Source organism: Nesoenas mayeri (genome assembly GCF_963082525.1).
Source record: "Nesoenas mayeri genome assembly, chromosome: 4".
NCBI classification, from domain to species: Eukaryota; Metazoa; Chordata; class Aves; order Columbiformes; family Columbidae; genus Nesoenas; species Nesoenas mayeri.
Genome location: NC_137540.1, coordinates 21,935,224 through 21,953,110, shown reverse-complemented (window position 1 = coordinate 21,953,110; position 17,887 = coordinate 21,935,224). Strand labels below are relative to the sequence as shown.

General features: G+C 40.2%; 1 protein-coding gene across 3 annotated transcripts in view; it reads left to right on the top strand.

Annotated features, from left to right (window-relative positions):
• NR3C2 (nuclear receptor subfamily 3 group C member 2) overlaps positions 1–17,887 on the top strand; it is a gene marked incomplete at its 3' end in the record, with an annotated part of 201,279 nt that overhangs the window by 134,965 nt on the left and 48,427 nt on the right. For all 3 annotated transcript variants that reach the window (XM_080343531.1, XM_080343532.1, XM_080343530.1), the window contains one exon: positions 12,712–12,828. In XM_080343531.1, the coding sequence (XP_080199657.1) occupies positions 12,712–12,828 (117 nt within the window). The remainder of the gene's footprint in view (positions 1–12,711; positions 12,829–17,887) is intronic.

Genomic DNA, 17,887 nt, shown 5'->3' with positions numbered 1-17,887 from the left:
TTAGTCACTATCATTTTTCGAAGATAAAACAATTGCTTTTGATGCAAGTAGTGACACCCACCATTTTATGGCGTACAAAAATACGTCAGCCACGTGGAACTGAGGTTAGGCTTGTACAACTGCTTGACCCTAAACAACCACCCCCCTCAATCACCCATTTTCTTCACTGACCCTTCTTGCAGGCTTCAGATCTGATAGCTATCGCTGAAGAGAGTGGCTTGAGCAATAATTGACTTCGGTCATACTAATGAGAAAATTGCTGTATTTTATGAAGGTTAACCCAGAGGATTTTCATGCTATTCATGCTCTTCTAGTAAGCAACGACATTTAGGTTCACGTGAGTTTGTATTAAATAGCTACTTGCAGGAAACGAAAATTAATTCAATCTGCTTAGTACTACCGGAATTTTAATTATGAAAATTGAATTAGAACTGTAAAAAGTCTGTGTTCACACGTGCCCCTCGTGAGGTTAAATGTGAATAGGCTGAGGAGTGGGGTTTTTTTTGGTGTTTTGTTTTTGTTGTTGTGTTTTTTTTTTTTAATTTTGTTTTGCTTAAATGCATTGAACAAAAGAGCTGGGGATACATACTATGAAGCAGCAGCTGCCCTAATTCAGGGGTGAATTCTAGATATATGTGATATAGTAATAGTAATTGGTCTTCAGTTTTAACTGAGCAAAACAAATTTTACAACAGCAACTGTGACAATTAGGCAGAATGATCTTTGGAAATAGAATGGAATTATTCACTTTATGCCTTGGTGATGTTGTATTTATGACCTGAGATTACTTTTTTTCTGTTGTCCTATGTCTCTTCAGTTGTGTTTTCTGTGGCCACCATCATTTGAATTTAAATCCAATGTATCTTATTTTTGCTCAAATATCTATTACTTACTAGTAAAGAGAAGTTCTGATATGTTCAGGATCCCACTCTGATATGTGAATTATGTGCTTGAAAAATTTGATATCCTTTAAAAGAAAAACTTAAAACAAAAAGTCCCAGAACTAATTTTACAGGTGTTAAAAATGCCGGATCCATGGATGCAGATCAGGTCACCTTTAGTTGCTCAAGACCTGAGATTATTTCAGAGTTGGGGAGAGGGCTGGAACCCATGGCTCTGCATCCTGGAGATCCTGCACCCAGTTTGGGAGGGGCCTTGGAAAGACATGCTTGTGCCTTTAAGTTTGAAAATAACAATCGTAATTGCTGTGCTACCCTTTCTGCTACTTAATTTAACTTTTCATTTTAGGTTGGTCTAGTATTTTAACAGTAAACACATTGTGAAACTTAATTATAATAATTAGATCTTCTGCTACCCCTCGTCCTCTTTCTTCTGACTTTCTTCAGATTTACTTGGAAGACCAGGGAGCTGAGGTTTCCGGTAAAAACAAATGAGAGGAAAAAAAGAAGACAATAAATACCTAATTTCAAAGGGTAAAACAGGGCCCTTTTTAAAAAGCCAGCAAACAATTGCAGAAAACTTTCAAGTTCACTTTGGTGAGCGTCTGATGTTACTTTGATCAACATTTCTGTGCTTGGGATCTCAAGAGATTCTACTAAAAGGCTCTGTTTGATGGTATTGTTTGCAGCCTTTAAAACAAAATTATTACTGACCAAGGTTGCAGAGGAAAAGACTTGTCAATGTATGTGGTGACAATATTTTAAATTGCCACTGTTCTTCATAATAATACTCATTATTATGAATTTAGCATATTTACAGTCTGAGCTGTAGTAAACTGCACATGAAAAATGCAAGAGAAAAATATGCTTTGAAGATAATGTGTCATTCACACATAATAAAATCTATGATTTGCTTAGCATGCTACATGGAAGAGCATAACGGACCTGAACTTCAAAATGTTTGCAGAAACCAAAAGGTAGTTACTTTAAAAAAAAAAGTTTACAGAACTTTTTCACTGAGATCAAGAGTTGGGAAAAGTTTTACTTTGTCAAACAAACTGCCATTTCTCTAGTAATGTCTTATATAAATAGCATGAATCTCATTAGTGGAGTCAGCCTGGAATTGCAAATTATAAGATGGAGTTGAAAAACACAGTATTATTGCTGTATGCTTGATTCTTCTGTCTGTTCTATAGGAATAGATTATCTCAGTTTGTGTGTTTCACGTGATTACTGCAAAAACAGTTTGATACGTGTCTGAATATATCAGTAGGATAGTGGGGCAGACTAAGTGGTTTGAAATAGTGAATAGAGCGTAACATGTTTCAGCCGTAGATACACTTCACAGAATCACAGAATGTGAGGGATTGGAAGGGACCTCAAAAGATCATCCAGTCCAGTCCCCCCGCTGGAACAGGAACACTTAGATGAGGTTACACAGGAACGTGTCCAGGCCAGTTTTGAATGTCTCCATAATAGGAGACTCCACAGCCTCCCTGGGCAGCCTGTTCCAGTGCTCTGTTACCCTCACTGAGAAGAAATTTCTTCTCAAATTTAAGTGGAACCTCTCGTGTTCCAATTTGAACCCATTACCCCTTGTCCTACCGTTGGTTGTCACTGAGAAGAGCCTGGCTCCATCCTCGTGACACTCACTCTTTATATATTTGTAAACATTAATATGGTCACTCCTCAGTCTCCTCTTCTCCAAACTAAAGAGACCCAGCTCCCTCAGCCTTTCCTCATAAGGGAGATGCTCCACTCCCTTCATCGTCTTTGTTGCCCTGCACTGGACCCTCTCCAGCAGTTCCCTGTGCTTCTTGAGCTGAGGGGCCCAGAACTGGACACAGTATTCCAGATGTGGTCTCATCAGGGCAGAGTAGAAGGAGAGGAGAACCTCTCTCAACCTACTAACCACCCCCCTTCTAATACACTCACAAATGCAAACTTTTTATGGAGGTGAATATTTCCAGTATTCACTGAAGGAGTATGTCTTAGGGAGCCATACACTCAGAATTCCTAACATTACCAGTTAGTGCTCCATATTCCAGAATACACCCCCTACACCCTGTCAAACATTCCCTTAAATGAACCTGATATTTCACATGAATCTTATTTTACACCGTAACTTCCTGAAATCCAGTGGTAACAGTGAGCTAGTTGTAGAGCAGGATACTATACCACGTATGTCAGTGCAGCAGAGCGGTTGACCACTTTCATCAGCAAAAATGTAGGGGCGTTTCAGTTCCAGTTTAAGATGGTTGTATGATGCTTATTTAAAAAGTCTTTCTAGTCCTTCTAGACCGTTTCTTATGTGTCAGAATTTTCCTATAAAGTGCATTGAGATTTGTAGTGCGTCAAGAATGCCTTACCGGATTTTTAGTATGGGAAAGCAGGAGTAGGCATCATGCATGCAACACGATATCTTGAAAATCTGTCATACTTACTGCTCTGCAGATAACAACATCTAGAGATTTCAAACTTAGTCTTCAGTTAAAATTTAAACCAAAATGAAAATCTGGCAACTTACTGTGAAAGAAAATGCTGTACAATATTAGATGTCTGATTTTGTCAAAACAACATCCTCTGAAGCTCTAATTCTCCCTCTTTGTATTACTGTATCCAGTATAATCTAAAATCAAAGGTAACTGAAATGAAAACTAGTTTCAAAACAGAAACAAAAATGATTTCGTTTGATAATAGGATTATTTTGGTGTTTGTAGACATTCTTTCCTTGGTTTTCCTCCTAGACAGATTTCTAGTGTCATGTGATTTCACTGAATCTGAAAGGCTTTGCAAAGATCAGATGCTTTTCCTGTTTCTTTTCCGTGCTATCTAGTACCATTCAGCATTTCTTTAACTACATGAAAAGGGAATTACCATGTGACCATATTTAGTCTTCCAACAGGCTGATCCAAAGGCTTTCTTAGCTCGTCTGGATCTCAGGAGGCCACATCTGTGCTCTCCCTGACCCACTATTGATGTGGCTGGTTGGTACAAGCTCTGTCGCAGAACTGAACGTGGGAGCACCAGGGATGGTTTCAGTACCAGTTTGGTGTGTCTCTTGTGCCAGTGGGTCAGTCCATCTTGATCACGGGGTGGCTGGAGCACCAGGCATGGGCTTGGAGAGACTTTCAAGCTTGTGCAGCATGTTTTGAGAAAATGTGCACCTGTATCTCAAATATAAGGTATTGGAGTATGTTTTGTTGGGTACTTGCTTCAGTGTTGTTAGGATGTTTCATCCCTGCTGGATGGTTTCTCCTGCAGAAAATAGTAGCTTCTTTTGGGCTACATCCCGGGCTCCCTTGCCAAATATCATCTCTCTCCATGATCCCTCTCATCGGTGCCCTTTCAATCTGCTTAAAATAGTGAGTGAGAACTGTTCTTATAACTCCTCATCTACTTTGCCAAGATCACCAGACCCTACCAATTGTTTTTGTTAACGTGGCCTCAGCCCAGTGTGAAAGCAGGTTTCCTGGGAAGGTAGAGGAGCTGGAGACATTCTCCACGTCAAAACGGGCAGAGCACCGGGTTCTGCTCTCTCAGATGTGTATAGGGAGTGTGTAACGGTGGCAATGTGAAAACTTTCACAAAGAAAACATTAGAGGACACGACGCTCTCAGCTCCACTTAAGAAAGAAAGGGCGATCAACTTTATATATCTGTATTCGCCGTTGGAGGAAACACTGGTAGTTGATCTGTGCTTTCCAATTTTGGCTTTCTGGAGGAAACAAGTTTGGTAGTTAATGTGCTGAGTATAAAGTCATTGTTCATGCTGTAATTGCCACCCAAGGGCAATGTGCAGCTCTTTCTCCGGGATTCTGAGTAAGAACTGATAGCGTGTTTCAGATTACGAAGAGGAAGAAGATCAAGTACTCACAGACCAACACATCAGATTTGAGAATGTTTTTGTCAACACTGTTTAGTTATAGCATGTAATAATTAAACAGCACTTAAACACAAGGTTTAAAGCATATAGAAAATTTAGAAAAATACTGTGTTGCACTAGTTGGTAGATTGTCCTCGCTATTTGAGCATTAAGTAACTGCTGTGCCTCTGCTCTTAAAAGAGCCCTAGCTGGATTTTGTAGACCCTGCAGAAAATGATGCTGTCGAGATGATGTTTTTATCCATGTCCCAGGTAGTTTTTTAATATACTTCACTTGGGTGTATGAAGTGAGCTGTAGCCATTCCATTGACTGCAGTGTAAATGTGCCCTTTGAAACAAGCAGTTACTGACTGAATGGAGCAAATAATACATTTAGAAGGAAATGAGAAGACTGAAGAAAGAATTGTGGAATAGGAGAGCAGTAGAAGATGGAATGTAAATTAGGTAGCAGAGAAGGTTAGAAAATAAATTTTATTGAACAAAAGAAAAAGCGGGGGGGGGGTAGAAGGAAAGGCAACTTTAAAAAATATAGTTTAAAACAGTAGATAAATTAATCCAGTAATATGAAAGGGTAAAAAAATCTGAAAGATGTCTTGAGATCTAAAAGTAGCAGAAGGTAATTGAGAACGAGAAGCAAGCAGGAAGTATCCCAAATGTGGCGAATATTTTGCCAAAATCAAAATGAGTTTTAGTTAAGTCTCTAATTTATCATAAAGGAGGGAAAGCTCTAAATTCTTGCTTCGGAGGAGGATTTAGAATATACCTATGCTATAAGTGCACTCTGTAATAATGTTAATAATGGGTCGATACTGTTGTCTTGAGTGATCGGCAGATACAGCCTTTGTCTGCAGCCAAAAAGCGTATAGTCTGAGAGTGATATGTTCAGATGAGTAGAGCTGTGGGATAATAAGAGAGATAGACCCTGAAGGCAGACTAAATTTTGGGAAACACTGAGATTCAACAACTAAACTACAAACCCTGTGTAAAACGCAGCGACAATATTCAAATCTAAGTTCTGTACCTTGTCTGTGGCATTTATAAGCTTATTCTGCCTTACTCATAAATCTCAGTATGCGGAATCAAGTTTATTAGTTTACCATGGTCAGACTGGACTGGTTTAAACAGAGCTGAGGAAGTTAATTACCCAATGTCTCAGGTGGATCTGGCAATAAGTAACTAGTTATGGAGCGAGGGACCGGCCGTGGCTGCGGCCTCTGGAGCTGCAGCCGGGGGACGGGTCCTGCGTGGGGGTGGCCGCTGGGAGGGACCCGCCACTGCCCTAATCTGTTTCCCAGGTTGTTCAAACCAGTTCAAGAGCAGTAAAACAAGGTTATGTAATTGCCATGTGATGTAGCCGAAAATAGTGACTGCAAACATAGGCTGCTGTTGCTGGGCAGTTGTCAACTGCTTAAAAAAAAAAAAAAAAAAAGGCAGCCCTCACCTCTATAACAAATGGACCTTTTAAATGAAAACGCAGTTCTGATTTCCACCGAATAGCAGGCATTTTCCTTTCTTTCTTTATTTTTTTTTTCTTAATGGCAAGAATCAGAGGCTCTGCGAAAACTGAAATTTGGAAAGATATTCATCATCTTACTTATCGTACTGATTTTTTTGAGAGTACCTTCCTGCTGCAGATGGTGAAATAAAAACCTCAGGTATAGGCAGTTTGTTTCTCGAAAGTGTGATACAGTTCTTGTCAAACAGAAAAGCCTTTCTTGTATATGGAAAATCATTGTGACAAGTCTTAGCAGCAATTTTATTTACATACTGGCTGCTTAAAATAGAAATAGTTTGTTTTTGTTAATTAAAAGAGCTTATATGGATTACAGAGATAACGTCAGTTTCACAAAAATCTGTGGAGGTTTCGGAGCTGGATGTAAGGAGGACATCACATAGCTCAGCGAGCACAAACGGGAGCTTAGGATGTGCAGATGATGTGATTTCTTGCTGTAGGAGGCAAAGCCCTTCATTAGGGCTTTACCAGAAAAACCTGGTCCTAAGTTCTGTTTGCTGGCCAGATATTCTTGACGTGAGAGGGCCTCCCTTAGAAAATCCTGATGATTTCCTGCAGGTGTTTTCTTTGTCCTTCCTTTAGCAGGGAAGCTTTGCAGCCCCAGTCAGAAAGGTTGCAGGGGCTTGTGCCATCTGATGGGCTGGTGGTTAAAGGGAAGGGACAGAGTTGAGTGGTAAACAACATGTATGGAATGGAGGGAAGCTTACTGTATGGTCGTTCAATCCAGATTTTTGTTCTCCCCCTCATTGATTAGTGTAATCAGGAGAAACTTCAATAAAATGGGTGGTTGTGCTGGTAAATAATGATAGGAGGAGCAAGAAGATCTTTGGAGGAGTTCCCTGCTGTAAGGATGCCCGTTTAACACCTCAATGCTCGTGCTCAAGCATGTGCCAATAGCTCCACAAAGCCATAAGGCTTTTGCACGTATCATTGTTATTGTGGAGATAATCTTCCCACTTGGAACATATGGAGAAATTGAAGCCCTTATTCTAGCTCGGAAACTGGAAAAGGGATCCTAGCTCTGATGTGCAAGGCAGGGCTGGAGGTGGCTTCGAGCTCCTTTCTCCTCAGACCCTGGGAAAAGGCTTGGCCATTCTGGCAACTTTCAGGGAGAAGACAACTTTGCCTGCAATTTTATGAGTTAAAGTATTAATTCGCATGGTGGAGGAAGAAGGAAAGTTTGTGAATTTTACGTGCATTTTTATGTGCTTCAGTGAGATTCTGTTTTAAAAGCTGAGGGTTTTTTCAAGCTTTTTCTGCTTTATTTAGTCCTTCACTGCTGCTCCCATTTTCTCACTTTCTTGTCCTTTTTGTGAGGCTTCCTCAATCACGTCTTTGTCTTGGGACCCAAAGCATGCTCCGGTTTCAGATGACGTATCCAGAGTGACTTTTGGACTTTTCCCTTACTTTCTCCAGGGGATGCTGCGGTGGGTGTGTAGCTCTAGCGGAGGAAAAAGAAGAGTTGGCTGCCCCCAGGTAGAAGCGGGGGGAAAAGCCTGGAAGCAGGAAAGGAGCCAGGCATTAGTGGTACACGAGCAATCATGAGTCAACAGCCTAATGCCATTGCCAAAGCTACATCTGGTCCAGGATTGCATTAGCAGGGCTGTTTGTGTGCAGGATGCGGGAACTAACCATGTTATTGGGCTTAGTGATGGTGAAAATCAGCGAGATAAATGCACCCAGGTTTGGGTGCTCCATTTTCTGAAAGGAGCGGGAGAATAAGAGGAATGACAACAGATTTAGGAACCATGACCTATGAGGAAAGATTGAGAGGACTGGATTTGTTTAGTCTAGCAAAGAAATAGGGAACATAAATCTTTTGATAGGCATGAGATTGTTATAAAGAAGCTGGCGATCTATTATTCTGTCTTAGGGGAAGCGCTAACATCTATTTTGGTTGCAAAAATACTCCCATTTAGTTTAAATGCAAAGGGAAAAAATGCAACTTAGAGGTTAGCTGATCACTAGCCTAATCACATGGCTTGTAGGGAAGTTGCAGAATACCTTTTTTCAGGTTTTAAGACAGATTTAAAGAAAGGGGAAAAAATAGTCCAACAAGCCCTACCCAAACTGTTAAGCTAGTCTTGTCATGCTTCCATGAGTGGGCTCGAATTAAACAGTCTTTGGATCCTCTTCTAGCATTATGCTTTTTTTTTCCTTACAAAATTTAACATTTGATCATAGTAGTTACTATTTTAACAAGGGAGCAGAAATGCAAAAGTCTCATTAATGATTTGCAGTTCCTGACTTAGGCTTCAGTAACTGGTGGAAAAATAGTGTTACGAGGAAGAGAAAATGTGGAATATTTCAGAAATTTCTGTAATTTTCTAATTTTGCCTTAGACAGTAACAGAAATATTACTGTCAAGAAGTACCTCTACCTCATCCCTATTGCAGACGTACATGTCTGGAAGTCTCGCAGCCCCTTGCAGAGCGCAGCAGCTCCACACACCTACATGAGCTCACCTCTGCAAGTCAGTTTTTGAGACCAGTGGCTCAATCGTGTTGGAGTTTTAAAATGGGGAAAGGCACAACTTCTACCGCAGGTTTCTGCTGCAGTCTCATTTTGGCAGTAATTCATACGCCAAATAAGAACAGCTTTATTCAGAGAACTAAAGAGTCTTGGATGTTTCCAACTATCTCATCTGCAAAGTATTTTTGTGTGTGCAGTTGTATGTGTCATTCTGTGACGTAGTGACACAATAACCTGGAAAGTGCAAACTTAAGTATTCCTCTAGCCCTGCTGTGAATAGGACGGATCTCTATGTCTTCTTAGTATGTAACTGTGTAGTACCTATTAATTATTAATTTACAACAGGAAATCTTCCTGACGTCTGTTGTAACTCTGTATTTTAGATGGAACAGGAATTACCTTGTGTAAGTGCACTTAATGATGGCATATGTAAAAATTACTTTCATCTTAACGCATTAGCACATGGGAGATATCTGCAACTTTACAGCCCACTTGTGGGTGAGTAAACTGGATAAAAAGAACTGGATTAAGCTAAACACAAACTACACAAGCAGATTGAAATGTGTCTTGAAAGAGTTAGAGATCTAGCATCACAACATCAGCCTCTTTGTGGGATGGTCTCCATCACCTTGTTGAGATCCTGAAGAACCCTGGAGGTCTTGAAAGCCACATCCACTTCAGATGTGTAGGTTTTTGGTTTTGTTCTGGAGTTAAGGGGCATGAGTGAGGCTCATGCTAAACAAATGGAAGGTGCTGATTCATTATTAGTGTCTTTGCTTCATGAAGTTATTTTACAAAATTGGCTTTATTTGAAATGTACCATATTTGCATGGAAAGCTGAAGCATTTTATTATCATATATGATAGAATAAATTTTTTAACTGAAAAACTGTTCTTCGGTATTTCATAGCTGTACTCTACATAGAGAGTTTGCCTGAATGGTGATCTATTCTGTGTTTTAAGGTTTTTCAAATTACTTGCACTGCTGTAAGCTTTAAGATGACTGTGGTTATTTAATTTTTTAGAAATGAAATAAATGACAAGATATTCCCTCTTTAGAAAAACTTTTGACTTGCTTACTAGAAAAGCTGCTTACAGATTCTATGTCATACATTAGTATTAAGAGACGCATGATTCAAAAATGGATGAACTTTTACTAAGTTACGTTTTCTGAAAGTATTTATCTAGAATAGGTAATACAGGCTAGAAGATAATAACTGCTGACTACCTAAACCATCTGAAGGGTGACTTACAGAAGTATTCTGCTGTAGTGGGAATATTTCTTAGGAAGTCAGTGTGACAGTGATGGAATCAGGTAAACACTTCCACAATATTTAAGAATGTAACCAAAGTAATTATCTGAGAGTATAGAAATGTTAACCTCTTTTTATTAAACCCATTAGCTTCTGAAAGCAGTAGTGAAAAATGTTGACTTAAGAGGTGTACAGTTTCACGGAGCAAACTGCCTCCAGGGTAATCCTGCAGTGGGGTTCATTTTGCAGCATTAGAGCTGACTTGTCGTATTAATAGCCTGCACCCGCCTGTGGAAGCCTAAAAATGGGATTGCAGTAGTCTGTGATGTACAAAGGATGTGTGAGCACTGAGCGATTGTACTTGCTTTACTAGGAGAAAAGAATTTTCCCCCTCTCTCCACAGAAGGGTAGCATACCAGTACTTGTAATGGCATATAAACCATCTTTTTACTGTACAGTATGTTTTTTTAAACACTCGTGTTTTCTACTTTAATTCCATGCTATCTGCATGACCTTTCTTAAGGAGATGTCTTCAAGTCGGTACAGATTAAAAATGTAAAGAGGAATTAAGTTGACTTTTCTCTTTTGTATCAGGTTTTTTGTGTAGATTGTATCATAAAATAAACATTGTGTGATAAGCAGGTTTTAATTTTGTGATCAGTTGAGAATTTTATCTTTTTATTGTTTAGCAGCCCTACTTAATGACCAGCTGATAGATACTGATGCTGTCACTATATTGTACAATTTGATTTTATGTCTGACCTAATTATTGAGCTCGTATTCATGAATTATTTTGGTTAAGTTTTATTGTTTTTCATCTGTGTCACTGTGCTAGGTAAGGTCCCTTAAAAAAGAAAAAAATACAACCAAACTTATTTGCCCATCTGCTTGTTGTTTAAACATCTAAAGCATTATCTAAATGATGATATCTTTGTGATGTTACAGTAACACTTCGCTTACTCAAATGAGATCAGTTCTCTTTGTGCGAGATGCTCAGTGAAGGGATGCAAAGAACAGCCTGAACTTCAGTTCACTGTCTAAATAGATAACGTTGGGTAAGGGTGAAAGGAGGTCAGATGCAGAGGTAGAAAATAACTTTTTTGAAATTTTAAGGCCAATTCCTGAAAGTCCCCAAAATAGAAGCCAGGTCTCCTGTGTCCCATGAATATTAACTTTTTGTTTCCTCAAGGAAGCATGTGTGTATTGTGGAAAATATCTTGGTAAACGTATTTTATACCTCTGTCCTCTTACCAAACTTGTGTCTTTGCTCCCGCTCCCCTCACACGCCCCCTTCCAGTGTGTTTCGGTGCAGTTCTGCGGCTCAGCCCAGCCCTGCACCACCCATGGCTGGTGCTCCTTTTGGGTTTTGGCATCAACATCAGTGTTATTTGTACAACTCTGGAGTTTTCACACATCTTGCTGGCTTTGTTTATGACCTGCTTTGGAGTCTTCTTGCTTAGTTGCCAGTTGGTCTTACTGCGTTTGCAATCTGAACTGTTTTCCTCTACCTTGCATTTCAGACATCTTTGTTACAAACTTGTGTTTAGTTTATGGAGTAACGAGTTTCTTTCTTTACTTATAAAATGCCCATCCCTGAGACTCTGTAGTTCTTGCAGCACCTGCTACGTGCTGTTGCATTTTAGATGGGACTGTTTTATTGAACTTTGCACACTGGCAAATCCTGCGGCTTGTCTTACAGTCTGTTGTGCTTCTGTGCGCTGTGTCCTTTCCTTTCATCCATCCTCTGGAAACCTTCTGCATCGCTTTTTGTCACATCAGCTCCAAAATCTGTTTGTTCTGGCTGCCCTAGGCCCCCATGTGCCACCTCAGGATGGAGGCAGCTAAAATAATCTTCTGTCACTTTTTATGTCATGCTGCACCAACCCCTCGTGGTTTCCTTTATTCTTCCACATCAAATTCAAGCACCTTACTTTGAAAAGTCCACGTGGTAATGTCCTCATCTGATACACTGCATCCGTTTGCTCTACCTACATTCTTCCCACAAAGCAAAACGCCTTTTGAGTCTTCAGTTTGTCAAATGCCAGCCTGTTTCTCTGGTTGCCATGTATTTCCTTTCTGCTAAATGTTGTATGTTAAATACCTGCTGTCTCCTCAGGAGTGCTTCTGTGGGGCTTTACAGAACTGAAGTAACGTGGTTTTGATTTAAGCCTGTTTTAGTAAACCCTTCAGAAACCTTATGCTATATAGAAGTAACTGATGAGATCAGAAATCAAGCATTTTGAACTGGTTGAAGAGTGGAGTATATTGGGAAAGTTAACCTCTACTCTGCTTTAGGTTGTGAACTTCTGTAGCATGAGAATGGCCCTTGGTTTTGCACTAAAACGAAGAGTTATCAGACTGTTTTGTGACACAGAACATGTAAGAAGATTTGAAAAAGCTCAAACCAATAGTTTGGTTTATGCAAAAAGCAAAATTCCAGCCCTGCTTAGAAAAAAATAATGAGATCTCTCTTGTGAGTGACACACCAAAGCTCTTGCCCAAATGAAACATCCGAGAGGCTCATTGGAAGGCCCATGACAAGTCACCAAGATGATTGGGAAGGCTAAGCATGGGATTGGGAATGTCTGCATTAATAAGAAACTCAAAATGCCTGCAAAACAGCAGAGAAGATGAAATTGGAATTATTTTAATACATCCTCTAATAATATGTTTTGGTTTTGATTCATTCAGGACAGCACAATTACCTGTGTGCGGGAAGGAATGACTGCATAATTGATAAGATTCGGAGGAAGAACTGCCCAGCCTGTCGATTACAGAAATGTCTGCAAGCTGGAATGAATTTAGGAGGTAAGCAGAATATTAATAGCTTAGTCTCTTAATTTGATTAGGCAGAAACATTGGGAATGTGCAGCCTTTTTATAGATCTGGCAGCTGCATAATCTCAAAAGTTTAAGGTGGAATTATCCTGAAGAAGTGCTTAATAGCTAATAAACTCTATTGTCATTCTAAATCAGGTTTTGGAGATAGGTATTTTATGGCTCAGAAAAAAGAAAAGTGGGTGTTTTATGATGACAGTAATTTTAGTGGAATCTCATACAGCTTAAAGTGTTAAGGTTTCAAGTATTGCATGCTTATTTTCTGGGTGATAAGCATTCTCCTGAATACCCAAAAATATTTTATGCCATCATGAAAGCAAATTCACACATAGTGAAATCTCTCAACCTTTTTTGTTGTTTATTTGACTTTTATATTGATTTATTTCTGCAACTGTTTAGATATGCAATAGCTTTGATGATGTTACTCCATTATTAGTATACTAATAAAAAAAAGGGGAAAACTTTTTCTTAATAATTATAAAAATATTTTGAAAACAGCATGACAACAACACTTAAGATAGTTTCTTTTTGTTGTTCTAATTCTTCAGTTGCAATGTCCACACAATTCTGGCTGTGCTTCAGCACGCGTCTTGTTTCAAGTCATCTCCTGAGCAAATCGTGTTACAAATAACATTTTCCCACCTCTCTTAGTTTTATTATGTTGTCCGTGAATGGCAATTTAGATACTCCTGTGGGTCCTTTCCCTGATGCACAGTGACCCTTCCCCTCGACTGTTTTCACTGTTCCAGAAAATTATAACATAGTCATGTTTATGTTATGTTTATGTTATTCCTCCAAATAATTTCTTATCTCGTGATTTGGTTTTTATCCTCTGGGACCTATTCTCCTAGTAGCTTAGTTTAGTTTTACAGACAGATTTAGCTGCTCATCTTTCATGGGTTATATGCAAAATCCTGGTTCCTGCCTGATGCCTTTTTCTGACTCCCAGACTTCTTTTTCTGTCTTGTATCCTGGCAGAAATACTCAAGCAAGCCACTCCTTACTTTTTTTTTTGTAGAGAATAGCCCTGTTAAGACCTCTTTGACCCCCTTTCTCAAGTTTGAGATGTTGCATTGCCCCTTAGGCCCCTTCTTTCTGCTTCCCAGAAGAAAATGGGGCCAGATTGTATCATGCAGGGAACTCACAGCTTTCTCTTGATTTTGCTCTATGCTGTTGCATCTAGCAAGGGGCAGCAGAATGGCAGCTTGCTTTGATGAAATGGGAGCTCCACAGTAGTAGTTCCTTCTTCCCAAAGAAAGGTGCTGAAAACATGTGAGGAGCAGGAAGCCCATCTCCCCAGAGCGCTAGCAGTTTTGCAGCTGGTGCATCCTCGGCCACTGTGCCCAGCGCAGCGCTGGCAGGGCTCCGGCAAACCTGCCTTCCCGGGCAGGCATGCGTGCTTAGCACCCCGGTAAAACACAGGGCTGCCGTCCGACTTGATGACCTGTAGAAACAGCAACATGTGACACTTTGTCTGCAATGTCATGAGTTTGTCACTGTGCTCTCCTGGTGCATTTCAGTGGATGTGTTCACAGAGTCGTCTATGAAAAACAAGGGAGGGGGTAAATTTTGCTTGAGGGAATTGCCGTTTTGTTTGGTTGGTTTCTTTTGTTTTTCATTGCTCAGAATGCTGTAAATGAGGAATGCATTGAAAAATCTTCCCTTGTGTTGGAGCTTGGTAGTCTGCTGCAAATTGTAATTAGTGATCTGCATTTAATGACCTAGAAGGCCAAGTCTGTCTCAGCAGTGTACCACTGATGTGCGGTTGAGCTTTGTGGTTTAGCTGTTCTGGTGACTTTCTTCACGAAGAGAAACTAAGATGAAATTCTTGTTCCTGATTTGATCCATTTGTGCCACCTAAAGGAGCTACAGTGGCATAAAAAGGTCCTTCCATCGTTACCATGAAGGAGATGGCAGGGGAACGTCTCTGGATGTCAATGCAAGACAGTGACTTGCGTGGTTCAGGAGAGAACAGCCAGGTTGGAGACAGCAGGCAGGACCGCTGGAGAGGGGTAAAGCCCCTGCAGCCCACAGACAGAATTCCTATTTAAAGGGCCCCAAGGGCTGCCAAATTAAGCTGATGGACATTCCAGCCCTTGAGCCAGCCCAGGTCTGGCAGGAAGTTTTGGTAACTTAATGCCATTTGCTGCTGAGGCCGTGCTCCTTCCCCAGCGGTGAGCTGAGCATTGGGCATCCAAGGAGGAGCAGCACAGCATCTCAGACTTAATTTTGGGAAGTTCTGTGTGCTCTTGCAGGGGATTTCTGACATGGTGGAGATGATCACAAAGAAAGAGGTGGAAATGACAAGAAGAGATGTTAATGTGTATTTGAAAACAGTCATTTTATCTTTGTATAAGTTTCCAAGATTTGGTATTAAATAATATTTTTTTCGTAATTAGCTTGAATAGGCTGAGCATGTTCAATTTATTAGGAAGATACATTGTAGCTTATAGTTTCATGTGGTCAGACTAGTTTTGCCAAGAATACACATTACTCCAAGAAAAATGGACTTTTACCAATTTCTAATTTGGACTTTTAGGCAAAATGTGCAAGTATTTTGTTAGGCATTGTAATCAGTAAAGAGCTGGTGGAAACTGAATTTATAAATGCGATTTAGTTTAAATCCTATTTGCAGCATAGTACTCTCCATAGCCAAGTCACACTGCACAGTGCTGTGCCCTTTATGCGGTGGATCTAATTTAAGCTCTCAGCATCCAAATGGAAGCAAAGGTAAACACAGAAAACACACTGCACCAGAGATGTCTGATGAGTTTGGTTTGTGAGAAATAGAGTAAGATGATGTGCAAAAGAGTCATAAGTGTAAGCCTGGGCTGAAGTGTGTGCAAGTTCCTGAACCCACGGACAGTTCTTTTCCACTTGCATATAATAATGGTGTTTTAGCCCCTTATTAAAAAACAAACAAACAAACAAAAAACCACACAAAACACCCTCCAGTTGATCTTGAATAAATGTTGCCACAGGGAACAAGGTTCTGTCTCTTAGGAGCTGGAAAATAACTTTACTTGTTTGCAGCTTCCCCAGTCTGCAGATGGGAGTGAAAGACCCCAGGCTGCTCCCCAGGTCCTCCCAGTTACTGCAACAGGGCATTTATAAAGCAAAGAGAAAACATGTTGTAATTTTAAAGTTTGTGATCATTTTCCTACTGTTACTGAAGATTTTAATCTCTGTAGTGGAAAACTGGAATTCAGAAAGAAAGTTTTTGTGTTCCCTGCAGCACATTTTTATACAATCTGATTAATCTACTGGATCTTTTTTGGTTTTTATTTTGTTTTGTTTTTCTTTTGGTTGCACTCTTTCTCAGTATTTTTAAAATGTTCTCTTTTTTTGTTGTTCGCTGTGTCAAAGTGTTACAGGTTTGCTTTGATTGCATATCTTCTATTTCCCAGCATGCTAACATTTTTTTCCCCAAAAAATAATATTTTGATGTGTGGCAGCATGCCATACTTTAAGCACCTTTAAAAAAATATGTGTAATTCAGTGATACAAAATACACCTTTCTATGAATGCTCAACCGAATTAATTTGGCAGTTTTATTGCTTACCTCCTCCTTTTGCTTGTTGGAAAACTGGAGCATTTTCCAAGCTCTTATATCCTCTAATAATCTTTAAAAAATTATTCATCAAGTCAGCAAATAATTTACCTAATTATGTTCTTTTCTCAGTTTTTGTTTTGATTTTGTAAGAAGCATCTGCAGCCTGTAATTTCTGCAAAGCTGAAGTTGCCAAATGTCACATTAATTCATCCCCCTCACTTCTAGAAAGTTATGTGTGCACTGCAGAGAGACGTATCCCTTCGGCAAATAGGACTCCAAAACTTTTTTGGGAACCATAGTTTGTTTGTTGTTTTGGTTTGGGTTTTTTTTAAACTCCAGTTCCATATGCTAGACTTAATTATTGGAAGAGATTCAGAGTGAGCAACTGTACTATGAAGGTATGCTGGCCCATTTTTGGTTTATGCTCTTTTCAAGATTCTGTAATTAATTTTCAGTTAATTATGGACCAGAACGACTGCATGATTTCTGAAGTTTCTCCCAGCATACGCTGTGATCGGATTTGTCGAGTCTCTCACTTCCACACGAGACATTTTCATTTAACTCCCACCTAATGCTGTTTGTTCCCGAGTTGTGTCTGTCCCCATGGCAGCACCGAGGGGTGATGGTGAGGGACCAGGGCAGCGATTGTCTCCCTGTACTCGGCACTGGTGAGGCTGCATCTCAAATCCTGTGTTCAGTTTTGGGCCCCTCACTACAAGAAACACATGGAGGTGCTCAAGAGAGTTCAGAGGAGGGTGGTGAAGCTGGTGAGGGGCCTGGAGCACAAGTCTTATGAGAGGCAACTGAGGGAACTCAGGATGTTCAGCCTGAAGAAAAAGAGGCTGAGGGGAGACCTTATCACTGTCTACAACTACCTGAAAGGAGGTTGTAGTGTGGAGGGGGTTGGTCTCTTCTCCTATGTAAAAAGCAATAGGACAAGGGGAAATGGCCTCAAGTTGTGCCAGGGGAGGTTTAGATTGGATATTAAGAAAAAATTCTTCGTGGAAAGGGTTGTCAGGCATTGGAACAGACTGCCCAGGGAAGTGGTGGAATCACCATCGCTGGAGGTGTTCAAAAGACGTGTAGACAAGGTTCTCAGGGACATGGTTTGGTGCCAGTGTTAGGTTATGGTTGGACTCAATGATCTTGAGGATCTTTTCCAATCAAAAGACTCCTGTGATTCTAGTGACCAGGCATCCCTCCCTCTTTTGCTGTGTGATCAGAGAAGGTCCCTCTTCTGCATTGTGATGTGATATAAGTGCTTAGGGGACAAAAAGCTGTTGAGAGGTCTGTACCATGTAGGGCTGCAATCCTTTCCTGCTTCAGCTCCCATATAAAACACTGGTGAGACTTCCCAGTACTGATCTCCCACAGCAGTGAGATGCAGGTTGCTGAAATACCCTTCAGATATCGAAGGGAAATCAAACGGATTTCACCTTGCAAATGACATAGTTCACCACTCTGTCTGCAGAGACTG